Consider the following 23,616-nt stretch of genomic DNA (forward strand, 5'->3'; position numbering starts at 1 on the left):
TGGATTAGTTCCTGAGGATTGGAGGGTGGCTAATGTAACCCCACTTTTTAAAAAAGGAGGGAGAGAGAAACTGGGAAATTATAGACCGGTTAGTCTGACATCGGTGGTGGGGAAAATGCTAGAATTGGTTATCAAAGATGTGATAACAGCCCATTCGGAAAGAGGTGAAATCATCAGACAAAGTCAGCATGGATTTGTGAAAGGAAAATCATGTCTGACGAATCTTATAGAATTTTTTGAAGATGTAACTAGTAGAGTGGATAGGGGAGAGCCAGTGGATGTGGTATATTTAGATTTTCAAAAGGCTTTTGACAAAGTCCCACACAGGAGATTAGTGTGCAAAGTTAAAGCGCACGGTATTGGGGGTATGGTATTGATGTGGATAGAGAATTGGTTGGCAGACAGAAAGCAAAGAGTGGGAGTAAACGGGACCTTTTCAGAATGGCAGGCAGTGACTAGTGGGGTACCGCAAGGCTCAGTGCTGGGACCCCAGTTGTTTACAATATATATTAATGATTTAGACGAGGGAATTAAATGCAGCATCTCCAAGTTTGCGGATGACACGAAGCTGGGCGGCAGTGTTAGCTGTGAGGAGGATGCAAAGAGGATGCAGGGTGACTTGGATAGGTTAGGTGAGTGGGCAAATTCATGGCAGATGCAATTTAATGTGGATAAATGTGAGGTTATCCACTTTGGTTGCAAGAACAGGAAACCAGATTATTATCTGAATGGTGGTCAATTAGGAAAAGGGGAGGTGCAACGAGACCTGGGTGTCATTGTACACCAGTCATTGAAAGTGGGCATGTAGGTACAGCAGGCAGTGAAAAAGGCAAATGGTATGTTGGCATTCATAGCAAAAGGATTTGAGTACAGGAGCAGGGAGGTTCTACTGCAGTTGTACAAGGCCTTGGTGAGTCCGCACCTAGAGTATGTGCAGTTTTGGTCCCCTAATCTGAGGAAAGACATCCTTGCCATAGAGGGAGTACAAAGAAGGTTCACCAGATTGATTCCTGGGGTGGCAGGACTTTCACATGAAGAAAGACTGGATCGACTAGGCTTATACTTACTGGAATTTAGAAGATTGAGGGGGGATCTTATTGAAACGTATAAAATTCTAAAGGGATTAGACAGGCTAGATGCAGAAAGATTGTTTCCGATGTTGGGGAGGTCCAGAACGAGGGGTCACAGTTTAAGGATAAAGGGGAAGCCTTTTAGGACCAAGATGAGGAAAAACTTCTTCACACAGAGAGTGGTGAATCTGTGGAATTCTCTGCCACAGGAAACAGTTGAGGCCAGTTCATTGGCTATATTTAAGAGGAAGTTAGATATGGCCCTTGTGGCTAAATGGATCAGGGGGTATGGAGAGAAAGCAGGTACAGGGTTCTGAGTTGGATGATCAGCCATGATCATACTGAATGGTGGTGCAGGCTCGAAGGGCCAAATGGCCTACTCCTGCACCTATTTTCTATGTTTCTATGCTTCTATAACTTTACATAGTATCCTAAACACATCCCTCCAAAAATTCTTTAAACTTACACAGGACCAAAACATATGAGTTAGAGTAGCCACCTCTGCATTACATCTGTCACAAATTGGGCTTAGATTAGGAAAAATATGCACCAGTTTATCTTTGGACATGTGGGCCCTATGTACTATCTTAAACTGAATTAAGGAATGCCATGCACAGATAGATGAATTATTAACTAAATAATAAATTTTACTCCATTGATCATCTGAAAGTGAATGTTGAAATTCTGTTTCCCAAGTGTGTTGAACCCTATCATTAAGCGACATGCGAGCATTCATAAACTGTTTATAAATGATAGCTATTAATCATTTTTGAAATGGTTTAAGCTGGAAAATAGCATAAGCGGAATTTGAAGAATAGGCCAAGGGATAATTCGGTAGAAAATCATGTAAAAAAATTCCTAACCTGTAAGTATCTAAAAAAAAAATGTGATGTCATATTTATCCATTGTTATGCCGTTGGCCCCCTCCTTTGTGAAAATCGCAAGAACTCTAGTTAAGGGGGGTCAACTGACCCAAGAGAGAGAGACGTGCGAAAGACCACGTTCTTCCAAGAAGCAGAATAAAAGTGACTTTGACTATTGTCTCATGGAGACCACCTGAAAAGCCCTCGGGCAAAGTGGGCTGGTTGAGAGAGAGATCGCATTACCTGCAACTTGATTGACACCTGCGATCCCGTGAAGAAGTATAAAGGCGGGTCTGAGGGGAGGACCCTCAGACGCACCAAGGAGACACCAAGGAAGCATGATACCGATTCCCGTGGGAGCGGGAAGCCATTTTTTTTTAGGAAGCCACGTGCGTCAGATTCCGGATCGGGAATCTGTGGCTGAAGCCAAAGGAAAATCGCTTTTAGCTAACAACTGATTCCAGGGAATTGTTTCGCAAAGACAACGGGCAAGTGTTCTTTCTCTCACCAGTCCCCTCTCTCTCCAACACGTGAAATGCCAGCGGTTCCCAAACGGAAAAGACTGCAGATTTCTAAGTGACTTTAATATTCAATTGGACTCAGTATTACCCCTAGACAACTATAGAGCTTATTTCTGATTAATTATTATTACACCGGTGTTTTAGATTGAGTATTGACGACGTATATGATCTGAATGTTTGTATTAACCTTACGTTTGTGCCCCTTTTTGAATAAAACGTTTGAAAATAGTAGCATCAGACTCAGCTGATCCATCTATCTTTGCTGGTAAGTTACCTGGTTACGGGGTTTTCGTAACACCATTAACTGCGAAAAAGACATTAAACAATCCTGTAAGAACAAATCTAAAAAAAGTTTTTATTCCCTTAGTTTTCCATGTTAAAAAAAGCCTTATCCAGAGTTGATGATTTAAAAAAAATTAGAGTAAGTATTACTAGACAGTAAGAAATTATTTAATTCAAAGTTTGGTAAGACCAGTCCTCCATTTTTTTTTATTTTTACAATAAAAGTTTATTCACTCTAGCGCTTTTGTTATTCCAAACGTAAGACAAAATCATAGAATCTATGTTATCAAAAAATGTTTTTGGATCAAAAGAGGGAACTGCTTGAAATATATATAAAAATTTCAGTAAAATAACCACTTTTATAGCATTAATTCGACCTATCAATGACATTGACATAGGCAACCATTTAGAAAGTGGTTGTTGAGTATATTCAATTAGGGGGGAGAAATTATACTTATATAGGTCTTTAAAATTTTTAGTAATTTTGATACCAAGGTAAGTGAAATGGTTTTTAGCAATATTAAAAGGTATTTGATCATAATAATCAAAATAATTATTAATAGGAAATAATTCACTTTTATGTAAATTAAGTTTATATCCAGAGAAAAAACTAAATTCCATAAATATAGATAACATAAAAGGAATAGATTTCCTAGGGTTTGAAACGTAAACTAATAAATCATCCGCATATAATGAAACCTTATGTAATTTATCCCCTCTCTTAATACCCTGCACAGAATTAGAATCCCTAAGAGCGATAGCAAGTGGTTCTAAAACCAAATTAAATAATAAAGGACTAAGAGGACATCCTTGACGGGTTCCTCTATATAATCTAAAATAAGGAGACTTTTGATTATTAGTTATAACTGCAGCCACCGGGGCATGGTAAATCAATTTAATCCAGGAAATAAGTTCCCAGCCAAAGTTAAACCTCTTTAAAACCTGAAATAAATAAGGCCACTCCACCCTATCAAAGGCTTTCTCTGCATCCAGAGATACAATACATTCAGATTCTTTGACTGAGGGGGAATAAATGATATTTAACAATCATAAAATATTAAAATGTGAGTACCTATTTTTAATAAATCCTGTTTGATCATTTGAGATAACATTGGCAAAATATTCTCAAGTCTATTAGCTAGAATCTTAAATAATTTTAAAATCTACATTTAATAAAGAAATAGGTCCATAGGATACACATTCCAGTGGGTCTTTTCCTTTTTTAGAAATCAATGAAATTAATGCCTCATAAAAAGTGTTTGGAAGGTTCCCAAAGGATATAGAATCGGTAAATGTTTTGATGAAGATGTGGTGTAAGCATTTCATGAAAAGTCTTGTAAAATTCTACCATATGACCATCAGGTCCCGGGGCTTTCCCTAATTGCATAGAGGATATAGCCTTAGCTATCTCCTCTTGTTTAGTAGGTGCATCTAATATATCAACATCTTGAGTCGAAATTTGAGGTATATTTAACCTTTGCAAAAATCTATTCATAGTAATAGTATTATCAGAGAATTCAGATTTATAAAGATTAGAATAAAATCCATAAATTTCTTATTAAGTTCATAAAGATCTAAAGTTTCAATTCTATCTGGTCTATAAATTTTTAAAATCTGTCTTCTGACCATCCCAGCCTTTAACTGACCTGCCAAAAGCTTAGCAGATTTTTCCCCATGTATATAAAATAAACTTTTGGATTTTAAAATTTGCTGTTCAATGGGAAAGGTCAGGACCAAATCATACTGTGATTGAAGTTCGACCTTTTCTTTATATAGGTCCTCGGTAGGTTTAACTGAATACGCTTTATCTATCTCTTTAATTTTATTAATAAGCACCGACAATTCCGCTTTAGTTTTCTTTCTTAAAGCTGCTGAATATGAGATTATCTGTCCCCTAAGAAAAGATTTCAACGTGTCCCATATAACCAGGTTTGACATTCCTTCAGTTGTATTAAATTCAAAAAATATGGAAATTTGCTCCTTAATAAAGCTAACAAAAGCTGGATCATGTAACAATACGGGATTCAGTCTCCACTGTGACATTTTCAAAAGCTATCCGAAAGCTTCAGGGTGCGTGAACTTTAAAGGTGCGTGATCTGAGAGCGCAATGATGTCATATGCACACTCAACAACAGAGTATAACAAGCGTGTGTCTAAAAATAAAGTAATCAATTCAAGAATACTTATGAGGAACATGTGAGAAAAAAGAGAAATCTTTATCGTTGGGGTGCTTATATCTCCAGATATCGACCAGGCCATATTCTAATAAAAAGGAATTAATACGGGCCGCCGCTTTATTAGGAAGCGACGGATTGGTTGATGACCTGTCAATCGCCGGATTTAAACAACAATTAAAGTCACCACCCATGATCAACTTATATTCATTCAAATTCGGAATCTCAGAAAAAAGTTTCTTAAAATCCGAATTATCTACATTAGGTGCATATACACACACCTGAGCTACCTTTTGCTCGCATAATAAACCAGTAACAATTAAGTATTTTCCAGTCAAATCAGTAATAGTATTAAAGTGTACAAAAGGGATTTTGGGGCTAAGAAAGATAGATACACCTCTTATTTTATTATCCAACTGCAAATGGTACAAAGGTCCTTTCCAAAATTGGAAAAAGCTGTCCTCATCCTGTTTCCGTATATGATTTTCTTGCACAAAAATAATATCTGTATAAAGTGTTTTTAATTTCTTAAAAAATCTTTTTATGCTTAATGGAGTGATTTACACTGTTCCAATTCCAAGATATTATATTAATTTTATTAACATCCATGTTTAAAATTGAATTTAATATTATGTAAAAGAAATGTTACGCAAGCACAGATTAAACCAAAAGGCACAGATACAACCAGAAGGAGTGACGTATTTAAGAGAAAAAAATCCATCAAAAGAACTGCCCAATCAAGAAAAAAACCTACTCTAATAGCCCCCTGCCCATCCCAAAAGGTGAGAAATCCAATGACCAATAGGCTGGCCACATACTAAACTAATAACCCTTGACCCTATTCTCCATTTTGCAGCTGCGTACATTAAGTTAAAGCAAAAATCCCACGCAAAATAGCCATAATAAAAAGCACAAACGAAGTTTGTTATGTCTAACAATAATAAAAAACATAATCGGCAACAGCCATCTTAAAACCAGCTAAAGTATCTTAATCACATATTCAAAAAAGAATAAATCCGAGCAAATAATATTACAGACAAGGTTCTTTCTCTCAAAAAAAAATAAATGGGTATGTATGTATGTGTGTGTGCATGTATATGTGTGTGTGTGTGTACACATATATAACAAACCTAAAACTATGTTAGTATTGAAACAAAAGAAATAAAAAGATTAATACACGACAGGTCCTGTGCAGACCATTAGAGTATAATACTATAAAAGTTCCCTACAAAAGAGTTATGTATATACTAATTATTAATAGGTAAAAAAAAGTTTAATCAGCCACGTCGCATACCAGAGACTAAAAAAAGTATAGAATAAACTTAACTCAGAAGATTCATAAACATCTCATACAACAAAATACTTCAGGATTATCTATTGAGTAATTGGGTTAACTTTAAGATTTTTAATGTACTCCCATCCCTCCTGGGGAGAATAGATTCTCAGTGACTGAGACTTTTCAGGATAGATTATCAGCCTTGCTAGGTAGCGAAGGGAGGGGTATAAATCTAATCTATACATTTCACTCATGACTTAGCGGTATTTCCTTCTTTCGGCAAAGATTTCAGGAGGATCATCTTCGACTATACAAATTTCTGCTGATTTAAAGCTTAACTTTTTTTTTTTTTTTCTGGCTTCTCGAAGTATGGCTTCCTTAGTCGTATAATAATGCAGAAAAAGTGCAATTGGTCGAGGATGTAATTCAGATGAACACCGAGAAAATGGAATTCTCTGGACTCTGTCAATTAAAGGGCTAGCTTCCAGGGTCTCACTAAAAAGTGAGTACAACATATCTGAGAAGAATTTTAACAGATCGCCAGTTTCAGTATTTTCAGGCAGTTCTAGAATATGCAAATTCCTCCGACGCCCTCTACTATCGAAATCAACCATTTTTTTCTTTGTTTTAGATAGCTCCGAGGTAATTTCATTGATTTTCTTTTCCTTCAAAGATATCTTCATTACTTGCTCTTTAATAGTTTGCTTAAGTAGATCATGTTCATTCTCAATTCGGGTTGTAGTCTGCTGAAGTGTTTGAAGCTGAAAGTCCAGAGTTTTCAGAGAATCTTGAACCGTAGAGATACCTTTTTCAAGCTTCCCGTTTGAGCCCGTCAGCTTATCAATCTTGGTGTTAAGTGACTCGAATTCCGACTTCATGTCTTGTATTGAAGAAAATATTCCCGCTAAAGAACAAGTTCCTCCACCTTCTTGGTTTGTTCCATTTGCTCCATTTCAGGGAAAGTCTTGCCGCTTCTCAGTTCAATACCAGAACAACTTTTTTCGGCCATTGTAATTAAATCGTAAATCTTTCAGTAGAAGTAATATATCCTTCAGTAGAAGTAATAAATCATCAAAGCTAAAAGGGATCTGTCAGTGGGATATAAAGTATATAAAAAGGGAGCTGCTAAGAATGCGACTTACTCCATACACTGCAAAATGGTAAATCTTCTCTAAATTTTGAGTGATGGGAATCGGATGAGGTCTCCATTGAGATTGGTATCAGTTTATTTGTTGTCACATGTGTTAATACAGTGAAATGCTTATTTTGCCTACTGTTCACACAGATCAAGTCATTAGATAATGTGGGGTCACATTGTAGACCCTGAAGGAATATATATTTTCTGTCAGTATTCATTGTGGAGAATGACATGGAAAGCTAATTGGAGCAAATCCAAGTCGCCTCTCAGGCAGGAGTTGATATGTTTCATCACCAACCTCTCAAAGTGCTTCATCACAGTGGATGTAAGTGCTGCTGGATGATAGTTATTGAGGCAGGTTACCGCATTCTTCTGAGGCAGCAATGTAATTGAAGCCTGCTTGAAGCAGCTGGGTATCTCAGACTGTTCAAGCAAGAGTTTAAAGATATCGGTCAATGCTCCAGCCAGCTGATCAGCACAGGTCATTAGTACCTGGCCAGGTACCCCCTCTGGCTCAGATGCTTTTTGTGGGTTCACCCTCCTTCAGGATACTCTTACGTCTGCCTCAGAGACTGAAATCACAGGGTCATCGGAGGCTGTGAGAGTTGAAGTTTCCTCGATACTTTGACAGCCAAAGCAAGCACAGAAAAGATGGTTTACCAGGGACTGTAACTGTAAACGTACTTACTATACTTACTAGGTTACCAGACCTGAGTGCCACTGATCTACAGTAGCTCTCAGCGGATTGTGGATCTCAAAGTTCATCCAGCATTTCTGGTTGAGGAAAATTCCAAATGATTTTATGGGGACATGCCCATCTACAATTGTTTTAATAAACTCCGTGACCACCATGGTGTATTCATTCAGATCTTTTGCTGAGTCCTTGAACATGGCCCAGTCCACTGACTTGAAGCAATCCCGTAGCCACACCTTTGCCTCATGTGACCAACTCTTTGTTGTGTTTATCACTGGAGCTTTGCTCTTTAGAATCTGCCTGTATGCAGGTAGGAGAAGGACAAACAAATGATCAGATTTCTCAAAATGTAGTCTAGGCATGGAACAGTAGGCTTTCCTAATCGTAGTGTAACAGTGGTTGGGACCCCTGGTGCTGCAGGTTAAATGCTGACGATCACTGGGCAGAGATTTCTTCAAATAAGCCTGATTGAAATTCCTGACAATGATTGTGGTGGACAGTTTCTTGCTTGGTGATGGCAGCAGTTAATGTCTCAAATGCCTGGTGAATGTCAGTTTTTGGTGACAGATTAGCACTGAAATGGCACCAAGGCCATGTGTCAAGTCTGCTGTGGAAAGGCAGGGACTAAAGAAAGCTGATTGCCACCACCTGCCTGAAGACAAATTTGAGAAGTGGGGGAGGTGTTAGCAGTCAACATCCCAGTGAATAGATAGAAATTTTCTATAGCATTCCTCAGATTCTGCCCAGCTGGCAATTCGATCAGTTTCTCAGTGTAGGGACAAGATTTCAGACTGTGGTTGTGCTCCCTCTTATCATGCCAGACAGTGCTATCTGTGACACTGGATTGTTACTGGTTAGAACAAATGGAGACTGAGTAACTTCTGTAACATCCCAGGGCTATCATCTTGGTGGTAGAATTGGGGAAGGAGATGTATCACACACTATAAGTGATTTACAGAGAGGAGTTAGCGGCTTGTATTGTTGTCGTGTGGAGATTCTTGGACTGTTTAATGATAGAAACATAGAAACTTAAAAAACCTACAGCACAATACAGGCTCTTTGGCCCACAAAGTTGTATCGAATATATCCCTACCTTAGAAATTACTAGGCTTACCCATAGCCCTCTATTTTTCTAAGCTCCAGGTACCTATCCAAAAGTCTCTTAAAAGACTCTATCATATTCACCTCCACCACTGGTGCCAGCAACCTATTCCACCCACTCACCACTCTCTGAGTAAAAAACTTACCCTTGACATCTCTGTACCTACACCTTAATCCTGTGTCCTCTTGTGGCAACCATTTCAGCCCTGGGAAAAAGCTTCTGACAATCCACATGATCAATGCCTCTCATCATCTTATACACCTCTATCAGGTCACCTCTCATCCTCCGTCGCTCCAAGGAGAAAAGGCCGAGTTCACTCAACCTCTTCTCATAAGGCATGCTCCGCAGTCCAGACAACTTCCTTGTAAATCTCCTCTGCACCCTTTCTATGGCTTCCACATCCTTCCTATAGTGACGTGACCAGAACTGAGCACAGTACTCCAGGTGGGGTCTGACCAGGGTCCTATATAGCTGAAACATTATCTCTCAGCTCCTAAATTCAAATCCGTGATTAATGAAGGCCAATACACTAAATGCCTTCTTAACCAGAGTCAACTTGCGCAGCTGCTTTGAGTGTCCTATGGACTCAGACCCCAAGATCCCTCTGATCCTCCACAGTGACAGGAAACTTACCATTAATAGTATATTCTGCCATCATATTCGACCTACTGAAATGAACCACTTCACACTTATCTGGATGGTACTCCATCTGCCACTTCTCAGCCCAGTTTTGCATCCTATCAATGTCCCGCTGTAACCTCTGACAGCCCTCCACACTATCCACAATGCCTCCAACCTTTGTGTCATCAGCAAACTTAATAACCCATCCCTCCACTTCCTCATCCAGGTCATTTATAAAAATCACGAAAAGAAGGGGTCCCAGAGCAGATCTCTGAGGCACACCACTGGTCACCGACCTCCATGCAGAATATGACCCATCTACAATCACTCTTTGCCTTCTGTGGGCAAGCCAGTTCTGGATCCACAAAGCAATGTCCCCTTGGATCCCATGCCTCCTTACTTTCTCATTAAGCCTTGCATGGGGTAGCTTATCAAATGACTTGCTGAAATCCATATACACTATATCTACTGCTCTTCATTCATCAATGTATTTAGTCACATCCTCAAGAAATTCAATCAGGCTCATAAGGCATGACCTGCCCCTGACAAAGCCATGCTGACTATTCCTAATTATTTTATACCTTTCCAAATGTTCATAAATCCTGACTCTCAGGATCTTCTCCATCAATTTACAAACCACTGAAGTAAGACTCACTGGTCCATAAATTCCTGGTCTATTTCTACTCCATTTCTTGAATAAAGGAACAACATCTGCAACCTTCCAATCCTCCGGAACCTTTCCCATCCCCATTGATGATGCAGAGATCATTGCCAGAGGCTCAGCAATCTCCTCCCTGACTTTCCACAGTAGCCTCGTGTACATCTCATCCCGTCCCGGTGACTTATCCAACTTTGATGCTTTCCAAAAGCTCCAGCACATCCGCTTCCTTAATACAGTACCTACATGCTCAAGGTTTTCAGTCTGCTGCAAGTCAGCACTACAAACACCAAGATCCTTTTCCATCGTGAATACTGAAGTAAAGTACAGTCGGCCCTGCTTATCCGCGGGGGATTGGTTCCGGGACCCCTCGCAGATAACAAAATTCGCGGATTCTCAAGTCCCTTATTCAACCTGTCTCAATCCGGTGGATCTTAGGACCCAGCGGAACCCAAGACCTTATTTCAATTGTCTCAGTGGACATTAGGACCCGGCGTCAGAGCTCTGAATACGCAGTGTTTCTATTCACGAAAATAATCACGATCACGATTGAAAATAAAGTGGAAATAATAAAGCGATCGGAAAGAGGTGAAATGCCATCGGTCATCGGAAAGGTGTTAGGCTACGTCAGTCAACAATCGGAACAATTTTAAAGGATAAAGTGAGAAAGGGTCTGCCCCGATGAATGATACAATTATTACTAAGCAAAGCAGTAGTTTAATTACTGGGTTTTGGGGTTTTGTCTTTGATCTTCCACATCAACCTGGCATGGTGGAGAGCGCTCTCGGGAGCGATCTGTCCCGAGTCCCGAGAACTTAAGTTCTTAAGTATTTTACATGCATAGAAAGGTAAAATATATACTATATACTAAGACAAACGTTTGACTAACTGACGCTAAATAATACCGGATGTACCTGTTCCGACTTACTTAGTAAGAGAACTTACGATTTTTTTCGATCCCGATGCACAATAACCCACACACATCCTCCTGTATACTTTAAATCATCTCAAGATTACTTATAATACCTAATACAATGTAAATGCTATGTAAAATGGTTGTTATACTGCATTGTTTAGGGAATAATGACAAGAAAAAAAGTCTGTACATGCTCGAACAACAAGTGCTGGCAGTCCACACAAGTCCCCACCGGTCTGCCTTCATCCACCGTGCTTCGGACCGATTCCCTGAACCGATCCTCCAGGCCCCCACCTTCCTGTGGGTGCACAACACTCTTTCAGTGTCCACTGGTGAGTCTGAGGGTGTCTCCCCAGACCCATCTTTTATCCCCACTGATGGGGTATCAGCCATCCATCAACTCAATGTGTCTATGTCCATCAAACTAGGCCACTCCCTGCTGTCTCAGCAAGAATGTTAACGAGCAAAGAAGTGTCTTTGTAGCAAAAGATTGTTTACCATTCCATCAGTGAAGAAGCTTTAATACTTAAATCATCTGTCTCTCTCTCTCTTATCTGTAGCAGATGCCTCTACCTCTGTTCTTCATCTCTCTCTCTCTCATTAGCAATATAGTTCGGGGGGGGGGGGGGGTTAGCTCTGGACCCCATTTCCATCTGGTTTGTTCATCACACATAACCCACTTGATAGCTCCTATTCTTTCATGTCTTATCCTCTTGCTTTTCACATACTTGTAGAATGACTTGGGATTTTCCTTAATCCTCTCTGCCAAGGCTTTCTATGGCCCCTTCTGGCTCTCCTAATTTCCTTTTTAAGCTCCTTCCTGTTAGCCTTATTATCTTCCAGATCTCTAACATTACCTAGCTCTCTGAACCTTTTGTAAGCTTTCCTTTTCTTCTTGGCTAGATTTATTACAGCCTTTGAATACCACAAAGCACAAAGATGATCTGCAATTGAACTTGAATTTTCTGGTTTTGGACAGCAAGCAGCTCAATATTCCATCTTTCTGTCTCAGCAATGGTGGTGCAGCAGTGTAGCGGTTTCTGTAACTGTCCCACAGATCCTGTGACCCAGGTTCAGCCCTGAGCTCCAATGCTCCATATGAGAAGGTCACCCTCAGTTCTCCATGTGCTTGGGTTTCCTCCATGTACATGGGGAACATTTGTTTGGAGAGATTACATTGCTTTGATTGAATGAATAGTGCTCTTCTGCCCACTGAAAACATATGAAGTAACGTAAGGAATATTGATTCTGTCTTTGTTGTTAATTGTTGTATATGTAGTATGGATAATACGCTGGGTGAAAGTGGCAGGATGCTACAATATAAAATGTACAATGTAATAGTGATGCTGGTAGTACCCATGAGTTACCATGACAATGTCAATGGCTCGTTAATGACAGAATGCATCTTCACAAGCACTTGACTCTAAACCTGACCTTGGAACATTCTCATTATTTATTTCAATCTCTTCTTGAGGAAAAGAACTGAACTCAAAGGTAGACGATGTAACAGACTCCTTGACTTACTGGTAATATCTGAGCAAATTAGTGGAATGCAGAAGCCCAAGGAAAATTGATTGCCTGGGAATTGTGTTTCGGGAGGTAGGAAAGAGGCTGAAGTGCAGGACCGCCAAGGCAATAACTTCTGGATTAATCCCTGTTTCACTTGCTAGTTAGAGCAGGAATAGGATGATGAATGGCTATGGAACTAGTGCAGGGGCAGGGTTGCAGGTTCTTGGATCATTGGAACCTCTTCTGGGCCGGGGTGACCTGAACAGAAGGGACTGGATGCACCTAAACTGGAGAAGAACCAATTTCTTGGCCAGGAGGGTCACCTCTGCTACTCAGGATGGTTTAAATTAGTTTAGTCGGGGAATGGAACCGGAACACTAGGTCAGATAGTGGAGGGATACAGAGGAAGGTAGATGTCAGGGCCAGTAAAAACAGGCAGGAGAAAATTGATAAGTAGATACGACAGATAGTTTGAAGTGTGTGTAATTTAATGCTTGGAGTATTCTGGATAAAGATGATGAACTGGAGCTTGGATCAGTACATGGATTTATGAGCAAGAATCAGTTCTGAATTCACAAAATGGGGGGTGGGGGAACAATGACAATTAGTTTGTCTACTTCCCCTGTCCTTGATTCATCCAAATCCACTCATCTGTAGACTGCAGTTCCTTTTGGCAGTAGTAGGCATGAAGGTTTAGTTTAGTTGGCCATTTTATTACTAATTTATTTAATTTGGGACTACATTATGAGTTTAAGAGCCTGTTTATGTGCTGTTTATGTTCTATGATCTGAAAACTGAGACTGGAAGTTTTGGCAAATTATCTCAATATCTGGATAAGATTGTTTTTACACTCAATATCATCTTGTTCTGTTTCCTGCAGATTTCATTATTACAACTGTCATTACAGGTTTTACAACCTCTACGTCTACATCTCCCAGAGATTCCAGTTCAACTCCACCTTTACCTGTGAGTAATTCCTTTTTTATCTAGAAGATAAAATGTAATTATTTGTAAAATTTCAGTGAGATGACAAGTTTATCTCCTTCTGCTCAGCTTGTTCCAGAGTTGAATTGTACATGCATACTTTGACAATAAAATAACCTTTGTAATGCCAGAACTTTGAAAGTTCTTTTTCATGAAGTTAAATAATTGAAGAGATTGTTCTGAAATGAAAGCAGAACTCTGTTTGGGTCATGGTGAAGGGAGGGGAGACCATAAGACCATAACAAGAGGAGGAAGACAGGAGCAGAATTGACAGAATTTGGCCCCTGACGTCTGTAGCCTCTTGCACTCTTACTAATCAAGAATATGTCAACCTCCACTTTAAATATATACCATGGCTTAGCCTCCAGCCATCTCTGATGATGAATTCCAGATTCACCACCCTACAGATAAAAATATTCCTGCTAATCTCTATTCTAAAAGAATGTCTTTTTTATTCTGAGGTTGTGCCTTCTGGTCCTCAACTCTCACACTACTGGAAACATCCTCTCCATTTACACTCTATTCAGGCCTTTCACTATTCAGTGGGTTTTAATGAGATCTCAACTTATTCTTCTAAACTTGCAGCAAAGTACAGACCCAGAGCCATCGTATGTTCCTCATACACCAAGCCTTTCATTCCTGGATCATTCTCATAAACATCCTCTGGACTCTCTCTTGTTGAAAGAAAAGACATCAACCCATCTCAACCCCTTGTTCTCTCTGTCTTGTCTGTTAGAGCCTGTTATGTGCTGGTTGGCATTTGATCAGGTGATCTGGCATGTTGCTATCCTCAGATAGTACCATGAGCACAGATCGCCTATTGCAGGAGACCAGAGAAGGGCCATAATCAACACCATTTTGAAGCACTGAGGAAGATCATGGTGAATGTGGAGGAGGTCAGTGGTTTCTCTTCACGGAGGCCACAAACTGATGGTGGTTGATAGCCAGTTTAGCAGCATCTGGAAGGCCTCAGATCAGCATGCGGTGGTAAAAATGCCACAGGACGGTGGCGGAGTAGTCATTCTTCATGGAAGGACTGAGTTCAAGCAGTCGCTGTCACAGTTCTGGTGGGAGGATATGCTCGAAATTCTGAGATTTGTGTGATTATTGGACAGTAATTTATTTGCACTCCTGCAGGTTTTTATGTTTTCTTCTTGCTTATCGGCTGGTTAGGGCTCTGGGTGGGTAATGTGTTGGTTATTGTATGACGGAGGGGTCAGGGATTTGGGATCTGATGTTCTTGTTGTTTTTTCTGTGTGGGCAATCTCCTATTTTCCTGTTTGAGGGGGTTAGGGGTTTGGTGCTATGGTTGCTGTTTGTTTTTGTGGGGGAGAGGTTTGGTGGTGTGATGTTATTGTCAACGATTTTAGTGCAAGGGAGGGGGTTGGGGGTGTGGTTGCTGTTTGCTTTTGAGGGGGAAGTGTTTTGTGCTGTGATGTTATTGTCACTGGTTTTAGTGCGGAGGGGTTTGGTACTGTGGTTGCTGTTTGTTTCTGTGGGGGATGGGTTTGGTGCTGTGCTTCCTGTTTATCTTTGAGGGGGAGGGGTTTGGTTATGTGATGCTATTGTCACTGGTTTTAGTGCGAGGGAGAGGGTTGGGGGTGTGGTTGCTGTTTGTTTCTGTGGGGCAGTGGTTTGGTGGTGTGATGTTATTGTCACTGGTTTTATTGCAAAGGACAGGGTTGGAGGTTTGGGTTTTTTTTTTATTCTGGCTGCCATATTCCAGGTGAGCCATCTGTTAGTTTTATTCTGTGAGGGAGGGGCTGAGGGGTTTGGGGTCTGACAGCTTTTTTTCATTTTTCCATTTCATGTGGGGAGGGTTTGTTGTCTTTCCTTTCAATGACACCCGTAGTTTTTCTGCATTTCCTGGCTATCTGGAAAAGACCCATATTGGAGTTGCATCATACATGAATACTCTGACAATAAAATGAACCTTTGGAATGCCAGTAGTCACTGGCAACCAACCAGGAAAGACCCTTTATGCCCATGCATTTGTGTGTGTAAACTGTGAGTTTTCATCTGGGCTCAGTGCATGAAGGTGAGGTGAATCTTTTGAACTGAAGCGTTGAGGACTGAGCAATGGAGATGTTTCATTTGTGTGTCAGGGTTTATTGTACAATCAATGATCCTAATAGCCACATGGATGGATATACCTGTATTAGATTTAACTTGGGAAATAATTCATCTTTCTTACAGCATTTACATTCTTGGAGCATTCTCTATGATATTGTCATGCTCAGCTGGCACTTCTTAGTAGGGACATGTTCAGCACAAGTAGGGACATGTTCAGCACAACTTTGTGGGCCGAAGGGCCTGTATTGTGCTGTAGGATTTCTATGTTTCTATGTTTCCCACTAATTCCTGAGCATCCATCCACATCCAGCAGATCTGCTCTTCTGCAGATAATTTATGTCGATCATCTCTAAAAGGCTTGTGTTGGGTTCCATTACATTTCAGAACATGTTACAGCTCCAGCTCTCTCACGTTCTCTTATTTGTCAACATTTCACAGCAGAAATAGAAAATGAAGATCAGTTCTTCCAACCCGACCATCGTGAACAGTTCACTATTGCCTTTTCCTAATGGCTCATTTCCATCTCTTTTTGCAACCCAGTGTGACCACAGCCAAGTTGAGGAGGATCCTAGCCAGGGTAAATCCACACAAAGCTGCCGGGTGCTGAGGGATTCTGTGCCCCAGCTAACAGACATCATAATGGATATCTTTAATATCTCTTTGCAATAGTCCACGCTGTCCATGCAGGCTTTAAGGAAGCCATGTTGGTATTATTCAGTGCTTGCAGTTCGCTCATTTTAAATTTAAAGCCGAGAAAATAGGTCTTCTTCTCTGTTTCAGGTTTCTGCTGAGCTTGTGAACAACCTGATATCTCTGCTTTGCTGGACCGCTCGTGCCTCAGTTTTCGTCTCTTTTCTTTCCATCACTGTGCTGCTTTGCAAGTGGAAACGTAAGTGACAAATTAATATTTAATATTCAAAACATTTTGTTAAGATATTTGTGTAAAGTTGTTCTTCACATTTCACACAATGTGATGATGATATTTATTTGAAGTAAAATGCTTTATTTGAGCAAAGCAATTACAAAGGTTAGATATGTGACTCTCATGTTTCCCTCTGTGTGGATAAGACCACGTTTCTACTCAACAAAGTACTCTCTGTAACTGGGTGAAGCTTGCTAACAGTTTATTCCCATTTCCTCTGTTCTCTGGTCATAATGTTTAGTTGCCGTACTACACACATTTGGTACTTTTCTGCCCACCTGTGCTCACACTTCTGGGGAAATATGAACTTGCACCCTAAAGCTTCATTCTTCAGTCACAGTTCCCAGAGTCACGTCATGGTTTACCAATCATCCCATCCACATTTCCTTCCAATTCATTAATATGCATAGCAAACAAAACAGAATAGACAAGAAAGTGGAAGCATTGATCAATCATTGATCAATCTATTTACAACTCTTTGAAGAGAGAGGAGCTGAACCAATGCATCTCCCCATGCATCCAACCATCCACCATCTTCTGACTGCACTGGTACACTTTCAGACAATCTTAGAGAATCTGAAGCCACCTCCTTCCCCCCAGACACTGAGACCCATCTCACATCTCCAGCATTCAGTCTTGAATGAGAATTGACCACAGTATTGGTTCATACAACCGTGGCTGACAAGGGAAGTCAAAGCTAATGTAAAGCAAAAGAGAGGGCCACAAAGCAAAAAATAGTTGGAAGACAGAGGATTGGGAAGTTTTTAAAACCCTTCAGAAAGCAACTAAAAGAATTAGCAGGAGGGAGAAGATGAAATATGAAAGCAAGATGGCAAACAATATCAAAGTGAATAGTAGAAGTTTTTTCAAGTATAGAAAAAAATAAGAGAGAAGAGAGTGGATACAGGACTGATAGAAAATGAGGCTGGAAAAATACTAACAGGAGACAAGGAGATGGCAGATGAACTGACTGACTGGTCTGCATCAGTCTTCATTGTGGAAGACACTAGCAGTGTGTCAAGTGTTGAAGGGTGATGGGAAAGAAGTGAGTGCAGTTAATATTACAAGGGAGAAGGTGCTCAAAAAGCTGAAAGACTTAAGGGTGCATATGTCACCCAGAGCAGATGAACCACAACCTAGGGTTCTGAAAGACGTAGCGGGAGAGATTGTTGAGGAATTATTGATGATCTTTCAAAAATTATTGGACTCCGGCATGGTGCCAGAGGACTGGAAAATTGCAAATGTCACTCCACTCTTTAAGAAAGGAAGAAGCAGCAGAGGGGAAATTATAGACCAGTTAGCCTGACCTCAGTGGTTGGGAAGATGTTGGAGTCAATTGGTAAAGATGAGGTTCTCGGGTACTTGGTGAAATAGGACAAGATAGGACAAAGTCAGCATTATTTCCTTAAGGGAAAATCTTGCCTGACGAACATATTGGAATTCTTTGACGAGATTACACATAGGATAGATAAAGGGGATGTAGTGGATGTTGTATATTTGGACTTTCAGAAGGCTTTTGACAGGGTGCCACACTTGAGGCTGCTTATCATATTAAGAAACCATGGTATTACAGGCAAGTTACTGGCATGGTTAGAGCATTGGCTGATTGGTAGGAGGCAGTGAGTGGGAATAAAAGAATCCTTTTCTGGTTGGCTGCCAGTGGCTGCTGGTGTTCTGCAGGGCTCGGTGTTGGGACTGCTTCTTTTTATGCTGCGTATCAATGATTTAGATGATGGAATAGGTGGCTTTGTTGCTAAGCTTGCAGATGATATGAAGATTGGTGGAGGGGCAGGTAGTCTTGAGGAAACAGGAAGGCTGCAGAAGGACTTAGACAGATTAGGATAGTGGGCAAGAAAGTGGCAAATGAAATACAATGTTGGAAAATGTGTGGTCATGCACTATGGTAGAAGAAGTACCGGTAACTGTGCAGACTCGTTTCTAAGTGGGATGAAAATCCCAAAATCTGAGCTGCAAAGTGACTTGGGAGTCCTTGGGCAGAATACCCTAAAGGTTAACTTGCAGGTTGAGTTAGTGGTGAGGAACACAAATGCAATAATAGCATTCATTTCAAGAGGTCTAGAATACAAGAGCACGGATGTGATGCTGAGGCTTTATAAGGCACTGGTGAGGCCTCACCTTGAGTATTGTGAACAGATTTGAGCTCCTCATCTAAGAAAAGATGTGCTGGCATTGGAGAGGGTTCAGAGGAGGTTTACAAGGATGACTCGGGGAATGAGAGGGTTATCATATGAGAAACGTTTGGTAGCTCTGGGCCTGTAATGGCTGGAATTTAGAAGGATGAGGGTGGAATCTCATTGAAACCTTTCGAATGTTGAAAGGCCTAGGCAGATTAGATGTGGAAAGGATGTCTCCAATGGCAGGGGAGTCTAGGACAACAGGGCACAGCCTCATGATAGAGGGGTGTCCATTTAAAGCAGAGATGTGGAGAAATTTCTTTAGCCAGAGGGTAGTGAATTTGTGGAATTTATTACCACAGGCAGATTTGGAGACCAGGTTTTTGGGTATATTTAAAGCAGAGCTTGATAGGTTCTTGATTGGCCACAGCATCAAAGGTTACAGAGAGAGAAGGGTAGGGAGTGTTGCTGAGGAAGGAAAAATAGATCAGCCATGATTGAATGGTGAAGCGGACTCGATGGACCAAATAGTCTAATTCTGCTCCCATGTCTTATGGTCTAATGGTCTTATTTTATAGAACCAACACAGACAGTCTGACAGTCACTGAGACTATTTTGACTTGCAATTTGACTGAAAAATATTCATTTTTCTACTTGTTGAGATTTACTTCAATTTGATTAAAATGAACATCTGTCAGTGAGTGAATTGCACATTATATTCTTTCTTCAGATTCATTGGTAAATATGCAAAAAAAAACACAATTTTGGTAAAGGTGTTTTGCTTATTATGCAAAAGTGATGTCTTTGCTCATTATTTCACCATGAACTGCAGTCTATGTAGTTCTAGTACAACATCTAAGGTTCACTCATCAGTGTTCTGCATTTTTGTGTCACTCAGGCACATCCTCCATCCGTCTGAACAGGAACAACACCAAGCCCATCAGAGACTCCATACCCTTGCAGCAATCACTTCGATGTCCACAGGAAGGCCTTCCCATAGTGAAACAAAGATTGACCACATACGGTGACAGAAATACCCATCCCAAGTGAGTGTGCAGAACCCAGAGTTAGTGCTAAACTTTACAGAAAAGTTATGAACTGGAAAGAAAGCATGAAATTTTTGTTTATGGAAACAAAGTCCTTTCTGCTCAACTCCTGCTGTGTCATCAAAGTCACAGATCACCACATAACTGAAAAGTTATAACACGAGGAAATCTGCAGATGCTGGAAATTCAAACAACACACACAAAATGCTGGTGGAACACAGCAGGCCAGGCAGCATCTATAGGGAGCAGCACTGTCGATGTTTCGGGCCGAGACCCTTTGTCAGGACTAAGTGAAAAGTTATGATGGTTTTCATCTGATCAAGGCTGACTTCAACAGGCATTTACAAACGAAGACACAGGAGATGTACCATTGGAATTACAAATAAAACTGAGCAGCTCTGTTGAAATTTTGTATTGTTCTTTCTCACATAAATATTTTATATATATATTGCTATTTTCTATGAATACAATTTACCCCCAGAAGTGTGTGTTTCCTACTTACTGCCTCCTTTCGATACCTAGAGCTTCTGATGGCCCACCAGCACCTGGTGTAGTACTATGTAATTTGATTTTGCTCAATCAAATGAGATAAGACAAGCGCTACACAGGTGTTACATTAGGTTCCAAATCTCAGATATCAAATGGAAACCAAATTCCTTTTTAGTTAGAATCAGTGAGATTCATTAGAATAACCTTTATTACTCCATTTTCTCTAATTAGATCTAATGTTATTCCCTATTCAAAGGTTTACTGACTAACATTTGCCTTTTTATTTATCCCTAGTTAGTTAGGAAGCTAATTGAATTCCTATTTTCAAGTATTATGGTTAAACTCAGTTTCAGTTCAGGTCAGTGTATCTACAAGTTCAAATTCAACCCCAAATATATATGGATGCAGCTTCACTCTTTTCACAAAAAATACTCCAACATCACAACTTTTAAACAAAGTAAATCTCATTCAGTCACTTATCAAAGTTCTTGCAAAAATAATTAGTTCTTCAATAAATCAAATCAGATCCTTCAAATGAAAAATGAACTTTTACATCCAACCATATTAAATCCTCCACATCTTGAAGCATTCCATTCCTGCGCTGATTGTAATTGGTGTGATTGTAATGTTGAATCAGGTTTGCAGGTCTGGCAAGTGAGACAAGAGTTGCACTGACTTTGAATAGGTATTTTAATCATATATTTACAAACAGTAAAAATACAACCAAACATTCACATTCCCCTGTTATAGGCACTACAAAGCTGAATACTCAATAAACACATGAACATACAACGAGCATACTTAGTTAAAAGTACGTGCAGAGCATACCTTCCCAATCATCATGTGCTTCCTTGCCTTAAACAAAGGAAGAAGAGAGAAAGCATCTGTCATGTCCAATTTTACAGTACATCTCCAGGATATTTGAAACTGGACACCAGGCAATTATCCAATGGGAAAAGCTGCTGCAGCTTCTAAACTAACTAATCACGATGGAAACAACTTCCGATAATTAGAATAAGGCACAACCCACAGGACACGAAAGTCACAAAAGTGATGATCCAACTTTCAAACTAGTATGACTCTCATGAACTCCCAACGAAGTTATACATAAAACACAAGAGTCCAATACCCAGTACTGTAAACCCAATAGTCACCTCCCAGTATACTATAGTAGTCCACCAGCCTCCCTCTACTGCTAAAGGCCACCAGCACTACCCTAGACTGTAATAGCCAATGAGCTAGTCTCCCATTTAATTTGATCAACCAGGTACGAGATGTTACCCGACCCATCAGGAATGGAGATCCAGCATTCTTAACCAATAACAGTACCAGTGCCACTTTCCTTTGTGAGCAGGTAATCCAAGGCCATCGAAATCAGTTCCTGGGACAGTCTGGCTATCCCATGCAGAGAAAGGCTATCACTCAAATCATCCTTCCTTTGAAATAGTCCTCTGACCAACCAGCGTAGGCAAGGTGCTCATCCAGGGCACTAGGGTGGCATACATACAGCACCACATATCAACCGCACCATCCCTGTGGGAACAACAGGTAGGCCTAGGAACTGCGTATCCAGTAAGTGCCATTCAGCTTCCAACAAGTGCCCGGCCTCAAAACACCATCTGGCATGGACACAGTCATCCCAGGATACTGTTCCTGCTCAGACTTGCCATCCACCTTGCACCTTGTACCAGTGCTCAACACCCACACCCACACTCTGTCAGGTGGGAAAATCACATTAAGAGGCAGGACATTCCAATGAAATGAAGGGTATGTAGGGAAATTTCAGCCCTTAAAGCACTCACTCCACCAGGGCTATTAAGGCTCAAGTCCCTTAAGGCTGTTACCATACTGTGGGTCGAGGTTGGTTGGAATAGGCTACTCCCTCCCTGCTCCCCCAAAACAGAATGCCAAAACCCAAGAAGCCAGATAACTTCCCCAACAGGCTTTTCTTTGTCATCGAAGGGAGCGATATCAGTGGCATCCTTCTGTGATGTTGTAAGGATTTTTCATACAAATTCAACAATCTGACTCATCGGTCCACTGTGCAAATTCAAACGCCATCCACAGGAATGTATAACAGGATCTCCCGCCACAAATCAACGTTCACCACTTTGCCATTCTGTAATGTAGGGAGATACAAATACACTCACAAACAACTAAACCTTTGTCTGAACCTGGAATGCTCACTGTGACCGAGCGTGCCGCCAAATGGGGCAAATGTTTGTCTTGAATGATCTCCTTGTGATTGCAAGACCCTGTTGGACATTGATGATGTAGATTACTGCAAATCTAGATTTTTTTCCACTGTAAATCTAGTTCACAGGCTCATTGGGAAGACCAACGGCAGCTGCTCCACCAGGCCCTTATGCCTGGGCAACCACCCGGGAGAGGTGATTCTGGAGGCAGAGCGCCAGGCTAGGCATCTAGGTGAGGTTGTTCCCACCATTGCTGCCTCCCTCCAGTGTTCAGATGGTGGAAGATAAACTGGACCGCGTAGGCCTGCAGCTGCACAAACGCGTACTGGGGAACTGCTGTGTGCTTGTTCTTGCAGAAACATGTCTCCAGAACAACATCCAAACATCATCAATCTACAGGCCATGATACTCAGGGAGCTGGGCTGTGTTTTTTTGTGACTGTATGCTTTACTGTTATCGTAATTCTATGTGCTACACGTGACTTGTGCTGTGTGTGTGTCTGTTAGTAACATGTTTTGCATCTTGGCCTGGGAGGAACACTGCTTCATTTGGCTGTATTCATGTGCACGGTTCAATGACGATTAATCTGGAACTTGAACTTCGTATTACCATCAGGGAGGAGGCCATTGAGCCCGAAGACACACAGTCAGCATTTTAGAAACAGCTTCTTTCTTTCAGCCATCAGATTTCTGAATAGCCCGTGAACCCATAAAAACTACGTCACAATTTTTGCTCTCTTTTTGCACTACTGATTCACTTTTATATAGATTTCTTATTATAATTTATGGCATATTTTATGAATTGCAAAGTACAGCTGCCACAGAACAACAAATTTTATAACATACGTCAGTGATAATCAACCTGCTTCTGTTTTCACCAAAATGAAAATAAATTAACTTTTCTTTTATTACAGAGACTAGCACAGACCACGGAAATGATACTGACCCA

At 40.6% G+C, this 23,616-nt stretch overlaps 1 protein-coding gene across 2 annotated transcripts in view; it reads left to right on the top strand.

Moving 5' to 3' along the window:
• Positions 1-20,391, top strand: part of LOC140739611 (hepatitis A virus cellular receptor 1 homolog) — a 39,755-nt gene extending 19,364 nt beyond the window's left edge. Inside the window, exons 4-6 of one of the 2 annotated variants that reach the window (XM_073068015.1) lie at positions 13,705-13,790; positions 16,662-16,770; positions 19,837-20,391. In XM_073068015.1, the coding sequence (XP_072924116.1) occupies positions 13,705-13,790; positions 16,662-16,770; positions 19,837-19,988 (347 nt within the window). In that variant the 3' untranslated portion in view covers positions 19,989-20,391. The remainder of the gene's footprint in view (positions 1-13,704; positions 13,791-16,661; positions 16,771-19,836) is intronic. The other variant, XM_073068016.1, reaches the window with a different exon arrangement.
• The last annotated feature ends 3,225 nt before the right edge of the window (positions 20,392-23,616 follow it).

This window comes from Hemitrygon akajei, chromosome 15 (genome assembly GCF_048418815.1).
Source record: "Hemitrygon akajei chromosome 15, sHemAka1.3, whole genome shotgun sequence".
In the NCBI taxonomy this organism is placed as follows: domain Eukaryota; kingdom Metazoa; phylum Chordata; class Chondrichthyes; order Myliobatiformes; family Dasyatidae; genus Hemitrygon; species Hemitrygon akajei.